Source organism: Gekko japonicus, unplaced genomic scaffold (genome assembly GCF_001447785.1).
Source record: "Gekko japonicus isolate JY-2015 unplaced genomic scaffold, Gekko_japonicus_V1.1 scaffold2523, whole genome shotgun sequence".
In the NCBI taxonomy this organism is placed as follows: Eukaryota; Metazoa; Chordata; class Lepidosauria; order Squamata; family Gekkonidae; genus Gekko; species Gekko japonicus.
The window spans coordinates 18,445-25,831 of NW_015176051.1; the positions used below are offsets into that span (position 1 = coordinate 18,445).

General features: G+C 44.9%; 1 protein-coding gene across 1 annotated transcript in view; it reads right to left on the reverse strand.

Moving 5' to 3' along the window:
* Positions 1 to 7,387, reverse strand: part of LOC107123435 (collagen alpha-6(VI) chain-like) — a 78,324-nt gene that overhangs the window by 17,987 nt on the left and 52,950 nt on the right. Inside the window, 4 exon segments of the mRNA XM_015426681.1 lie at positions 687 to 737; positions 3,391 to 3,453; positions 4,610 to 4,672; positions 5,568 to 5,630. Coding sequence (XP_015282167.1) covers positions 687 to 737; positions 3,391 to 3,453; positions 4,610 to 4,672; positions 5,568 to 5,630 — 240 coding nt within the window.

The following is a 7,387-nucleotide window of genomic DNA, read 5'->3' on the forward strand; positions in this document are numbered from 1 at the left end:
AGGAATGCCAGCATCTCCAATTTCACCCTGTTGAATGGGATACAAAACAAGGATAATAAAAAAGACAGCAGAAAACGAAATAAAAACGGGAGGAATTCAAGAAGCCAAATACTCAGCCTCCCATTCCTGCAGCTCATACATAACAGCCAAGTACACACGAAAACGATAAAAAGCTCTTCCCTCTGCAAATGTGTAGCACTGATGGGGAAAGGGCAAACCTAAGGCCAGCCTTCAAACTGCTTAAGCTGGTAATTATCCCCTCGCCAGCATAACTTGGAGCTAGACTGTCACAGTACACAGCTCACTCTCTGTTCCTGCATCTTTATACTTTGCACTGGAAACGCACAGACAGAATTGCACAGTTTACTACCAGAATCACCAATAAAGACTGAACTGGGACTCTGCACCACTGGTGAGATGTGAGATGTGGTTCTCCAAGTAGATGTGCATGGATACCTGAATTCCAGTGTCTCCGGGGCATCCTTCGTGTCCCTGTAATTTAATCATATATGACAGAATTACTACAAAGGAACTCAATCTACAGATATGAACCATGGTGGTCTTATTCCTTTTAACAAGACTGTTATGGTATACAGATCTGCAGCCTCGGGAACTAATTTGGAGTAACTTACAAACACCACAAAAGCAAAAGCAAATTTTCAGTTATGGTCCTTACATAGTGTTACCTTTGATCCTTTTCTTCCTGGTCTGCCATAACCAGCAGTTCCTGCAGCCCCCTAGGAACAGAAACATTGATTTATCTCAGATCTTTTAAAATACACTTTGTTTCCAAGGTCAGTGTTTGTATTTTGGTTTACGGTGCCTTTTAGCAACCATTAGGGCTGTCAGCCTCCAGGTGGGGCCTATCCCCCAGAATTGAGACTACAGAGATCAGTTCCCTTGGAGAAAATAGCTGTTTTGGAAGGTGGACTCTATGACATTGTACCCCATTGAGGTCCCTGTCCTCCCCAAATCCCACCCCAAATCTCCAGGAGTTTCCCAACTTGGATTTGGGAAGCCTATCCTCCACCTGGAGATGGCACCCCTAGTTTGAGTCCCTCACATTGGTTACTGTGGCAACGGACTCTGAAATGAAAGCGACAAGCCATTTTGGCTGAAGTCCCTACCCATCCCCCAATCCCACCTTCCCCAGGCTCCCCCCCCAAATCTCCAGGAATTTCCCAACCTGAAGGTCGTAATTCTATAACAGCTCCTGGGACTGATCACAGGGAATACCCCATACCTCACCTGTGAGCATCACTGAAGGAAGGGGGAAGCATGGCGCCCTTACCAGAAGGCCTTAGGAAGTTGTGACAGAGCTAGTGAAGACCAGGGCTATTTTTGGGCAGGAACGCACAGGAACGGAGTTCCGGCTGGCTCCCGAGTTGGCCACGCCCAGCAGGAACTCGTTAGCATAATAGGCCACACCTAACAGCAGAAACTCATTAGGATTGGCTACATTAGGGGGGTGTGGCCTAACATGTAAAGAAGTTCCTGCTACAAAAAAAGCTCTGGGTTTTGACAACAAACAAGGTAAACAGAATAAGAAGCAAAAGGTGCGTGTGGCTGGATGACCACACTTCTGGTAACACGGGGGTGCGGCCTAATATGCTAATGAGCTGTGCTGTCAGGGGTGTGGCCTAATATGATAATGAGTTTCTGATCTTGGGTGTGGCCTATTATGCTAATGAGTTCCTGCTGGGCTTTTTCTACAAAAAAAGCCCTGGTGAAGACAAAGGTGCAGCACTATTCAGGCACAGGGCTTCTGAGTGGCCAGTGGAACCCAGCACACAATGACAACATTACTTGTGGGGATCCGGTTCTGCTAGTCACTCAGCACACACACACCTGCAGGGTCCCACAGCTAAGGCTCCAGCAGCTCCGTCACCCTCACCACCTTCCCAATGCCCACCAGAAAGGCCACAGTGCCTCCCTTCTCCCTCAGCAGCAAGGACTGGGATATCTCCTGAGACCCATCTTGCAAGCCACTGCTGGTGCCTTCCAGTTATACAGCATATACAAAATGGATCCAACACAGCACAGGGACAACATTTCCTCTCCCTAAGCATACCGGAGGCTCAAAGCACAAAAAGTTGGCTCAGCACAGATCCACTCCCTCCTAGACAGATCAGCACATTTTGCTGTAATCCCCTAATGACGAAGAGTCTATAAGCAATATTTGGTGTATTCCATGTTTCTGTGTAATTATAGAAAAAGTGCAGAATTTAGCATCGGGCACAGCATTCACTGTACTGAGGCTCCTTACACAATGACAACATTACTTGTGGGGATCTGGTTCTGCTAGTCACTCAGTACACACGCACCTGCAGGGTCCCACAGCTAAGGTTCCAGCAGCTCCGTCACCATCACCACCTTCCCAATGCCCACCAGAAAGGCCACAGTGCCTCCCTTCTCCCTCAGCAGCAAGGACTGGGATATCTCCTGAGACCCATCTTGCAAGCCACTGCTGGTGCCTTCCAGTTATACAGCATATACAAAATGGATCTAACACAGCACAGGGACAACATTTCCTCTCCCTAAGCATACCGGAGGCTCAAAGCACAAAAAGTTGGCTCAGCACAGATCCACTCCCTCCTAGACAGATCAGCACATTTTGCTGTAATCCCCTAATGACGAAGAGTCTATAAGCAATATTTGGTGTATTCCATGTTTCTGTGTAATTATAGAAAAAGTGCAGAATTTAGCATCGGGCACAGCATTCACTGTACTGAGGCTCCTTGTTTCTGTTTTGGGGGGGAAAGTTATATTTTTACTCACGTTGCTGTAGAGATAGAATGTAAAAATATGCAGATGATGCCAGGTGAAATATCTGAAAATGTGAGGTGAGCTGTCTGAATTGGTCATGGGACCAGGGTGCAGTGGTGCTCACACACTTCAGCTCTTTGTGATGCAGATGAGTTGTGTTTTTTTTGCTTTATTTGTCTCAATTTCAACATTGATGTAGTTTACTTCATAAGGCCAATTCACATCTATATATCTGTCTTTGCTTGGGTGAATGGGGGGTGATGTCCGCCCGGTGGCAAGTATGAAGGAGCTACTTCCCAAAACCAGCTATGGTCAGGAAGCTCTGCCCTTCCAGAGCTTTGTGAGCAAAGCCTGTTGTGAGCAAAGCCTGTTGTGAGCAAAGCCTGTTGCAGCTGCCATTCATTGCTGTGCTTGAGCTGTGTATATCGTTAAAGAGGACTCTGTGGATCGTTCCCAGGGATGAAATGCCCTCTGGGGCCACACCCCCATGACTGAATGCCCTGCTAAGCAGGCTTGCAATTGCCTGTTCCTCCCATAAGGGCTGGGCAAGCACCCTCTCCCAGCTAATGAGTGGAGAGGATGGTTTTCAGACAGCCAACTGAATGAGAAGCATAAACTACAAACCTTCATTCCCTGATGACCACGGGGGCCATTTTCTCCTTTCTCTCCAGGATCCCCAATTTCTCCCTGGAGAATGGAACGTATATAATCTCAGATTTGTGACAAAAAAGCCGACACAGCAACTCACTGAATTGATTATCAGAATGGATACAAATACATAACAACCAGGAGGTAAAAAATAATCCATTCTGAATAAAGGAAAAAGCCATGATTCTCAAACATAGGCAAATGTCCTTTAAGCATTCAGATAAAATTAGGCTGCTGTGGGAAGAGCTTTAGTTGGGGCTTTCCCACATTCTCATTTTCCCTCACTTCTGTGTTCCTGTTGCTTTGGTGTTTTTTTTTTCTGTCCAGCATGTGTTTTGCTCCCTCTAGTGGTCGATACGACACGACATTGCTTTACATCCAGCACAAAAAACTTATATCTGCAGGGAGATATGCGATCTAATGTCGAATCAACCACTAGAGGCGGCAAAACACATGCGGAACAGACAACACCCCTCCCCAAGCAACAGGAACATGCAAGCAACGAGAATGAGAATGTGGAATAGGCCTTGTACACAAAGCCTTGTTGATTTAAGAATTTCTTTCATACTGTTAATAAACACTCCTATTTGAACATAAGAATGTAAGCAAAACTCTGCTGAATCAGACCACAGTTCCATCTAGTTCCAGCCTGTTTCCCATCCTGGCCAACTAGATGCCTCTAGGAAGCTCCCAAAAAAGCCCCAAAAGCCATATCCTTTCCTTTCTTTGCCCTCCAGCAAATAGCATTCAGAGGTACACTGCCTTTGGATGTAGGTCCCTTCAACTCTGACTTGAGCAGAGACGGATAAGAAGTTGGATGCTGCGCAATCCATCTTGTTTCCAGCCGTGTTGCTTATATTGCATTGATTGTTTTTGAGTATTTCTTATCATGAAAGTAATATAGGGTTGCCAGGCTTTTATGAACTGAAGCTGTGTGCTTTTTCTATAACTGCATGACATGGAGAAAATCATTAAGTGCTGATTTCCCCATAACTATCAAAATGGATGCCTTTAGATTTCTGCCTGCAAACAGACCCGTCCAGAAAAGCATGGAAAACTCTGGTGCGAACAAATTTTTGTCAGAATTTTTTTTTTGGGGGGGGGTAGAATCAGGATTTGAAAGGCCAAAACTCCTCATCTACAAGCTATGGGCCTGCTCTAGGTTCTGAAAGTTAAGGAAGAATGAATGCAATACTTTATTTCCTCTGGATCCAGGTTTTCCTCGATCCCCTTTAGGACCTGCATTTCCCAAGCTTCCCTGCAAAGAAAATGAGGGGCATTAACAACTATTTTTTTTTTATTTTGACAAGAACAAACCTAATTTTCTGCAGTGCTGGAGACTGTACAAGACTTTCCCCGCAGTGTTCAATACTAGGCCATGAGTGCTCCTTCCTAGCCACAGTTTCAGGTAGGGTTGCCAATCTCTAATTGGGGCCTGAAGATCTCCTAGAATTACAACTGATCTTCAGACTAGGGATGGGAACGAACTGGCTCATAAACCTAATTTTGTGATGAAAATCACCCAGTTTGTGGTTTGTGAGCCAAGAGTCATGTGATTGCACCCACAATGAACCTCCAGTGAGCCTTCATGTTTTTCACACAGTTTCGTGCAGTTCGTGTTGGCAGTTCGTGTGTGAGTGAAGTTCAAGAGGTGAATTCACCCACTTCCGGGTGAACTCACCACTTGGACTTCACTCGTGCATGGCATGGCTCACAAAAGCCATTTAAACAAACATTCCATTTAAATGGCTTTTGTAAGATCTCCCTCCCCCTTCCATTCTGCTAGCCCCAACCTAATCACGAACCTCACAAAATGAACCAGTTCAGTAAATGGGGAGGCCTGTGAAGGTTCATGGTTCATGTGGCTACATAATGAACCATGAACCGGGACAAACCTCCATTTTCCCGGTTCGTGCCCATCCCTACTCCAAAGATCAGTTCCCCTGAAGAAAATGGCTGCTTTGGAGGACGGGTTCCATGGCATTATACCCTGTTGAGGTCCTTCCCTGCCCCAAACCCTGCCCTCCACAGACTCCAGTCCCCAAATCTCCAGGAATTTCTCAGCCTGGAACTGGTGACCCTAGCAGTCCCTCACATGTTTTGTCATGGGAATGAACTCTGAACAGACATATGAGAGCTGTAAGCCATGTTACCTGAAGACCTTTATTTCCTGCACTTCCCTTCTCTCCTTTCACACCAGGAATTCCAGCTTCCCCCTAAAAAACGTATTACATCAATCAGGTCTAAATTCACCCAGACAGGCTACTAATCAGGAATACATTGGAAATAGTGTAACTCATAATATGGGAAGGATAATACAAATGTTATTCCCCCCTCCCCCCAATAGTCATGCATCTGAGGCAAAATGCCAGTTCCACTTTCCATTCAGTCTCTTTCATACAGGCTCTCTAACCCAGTTTGGCTTCTGAAGCTAATGGATTTTTTGTAAAGGTTTCATATAACTCAAGGGTAAAGCACTGTACTCCCACAGTCAATGAAGCATTAATCCAGGATTCCTAAAACCTGTTTGATTGTTGTTCTTTATTATCCAGGTGTGTGGTGAAACCTCTAAAAAAATCTGTTTGCTTTCAGAAGCCAAAGCAGGTGTAAAGAGAGCCTGTATGAAAGGGACCTTACGTGTCCGTCCCCCTAGCCGCCCTCAACCATAACCCAGAGCACACACAGAGATATAATCTGGACAGCGGACACTTGCTTCAGTTTTGGCCTTTCAGAAAATGCTTTCACATAATTTCCCAAACTGCTAGTGCACTTCCCCTAGTGCAGAAAGCAACTTGATTATTTGGTTTGTAAACTTTTATTCATTCATTCATTCATTTTTATTTGGTTTATTTGATTTATATACCACCCTCCCCACAGACAGGTTCAAGGCGGTTACATGCTTCTTTTTAAAGGACAAAAGAAGCGCGTAAACACTGGCAGCATTTGCCCTTTTAACAACCTCCCATCCCAAATCCCCAAATTGCTATTTATTTTTCAGATCCTGCACTGGACAACTATGTAGTCTCCAGGCAGTTAATCTGTAATTTTTCTATGTCATTTTTCATGTTGTTCTTTCAATGTACAAAATGCCAGACTTGCTGGTCATAGACACAATTCTGTGTACACAGAAGCCATCTTGATGTCAGAGAAACAAGACGATGTATATTCTTATGGCTCACAATAATTATTATTTAGCAAGGAGGGATGCACAAAAATACAGGGGCTCCAAATTCGTCTCTCCTTTGTGCTGACTCCACTTCTTGCAACTCAGTGGTTGAATAGGCATCAACTTCCTGCTCTCCCACTGACTTCTTTCCATAACCAACTCCCAAACTGTGCTTCTCTCCCCCATCAACTCTATTCTCATCCTCTCTGACCTTTCTGCCACTTTTGCTCCAGCTGATCATTCTGTTCTGCTCAAATCCCTTTAGAACCCAGGTTCTTAGACTCTTTCGGTCATTCAGTGTCTCCACAGAGAGAAGATCTTCCTTTGCTTTCCTTCTCTCCACTGGGGTTCCCCAGGACTCTTGTCCTTGGCCTTCTATATTTTTTTTAGCACTCTGGTCTTGATCCCATCTAATCCCATAACACCCAATACAATACAGTAGTGACACTAGGCTCTACCTCTCTATCCCTGAACAAAGAAGCAATATCGCTAGAGATTTCCCACTCCATTCAAAACAACTTTTGAGATCTTGGATGCAGATTTTTGAGCAATGCCTATTGCGTACATTACCACAGCTGGTATGTATAAGAACATAAGAGAAGCCAATGTTGGATTAGGCCAATGGCCCATCCAGTCCAACACTCTGTCACACAGTGGCCAGAAATACCAGGTGCCATCAGGAGGTCCAGCAGTGGGACCTCTATCCTGTCACTGGCTCACATGTGCCAAAACATACTTCTTTGTAAAATAAATTCATGCTGTGTAAGAAAAAGTACACTGTGTGGATACATGTGCATAAACAGGATA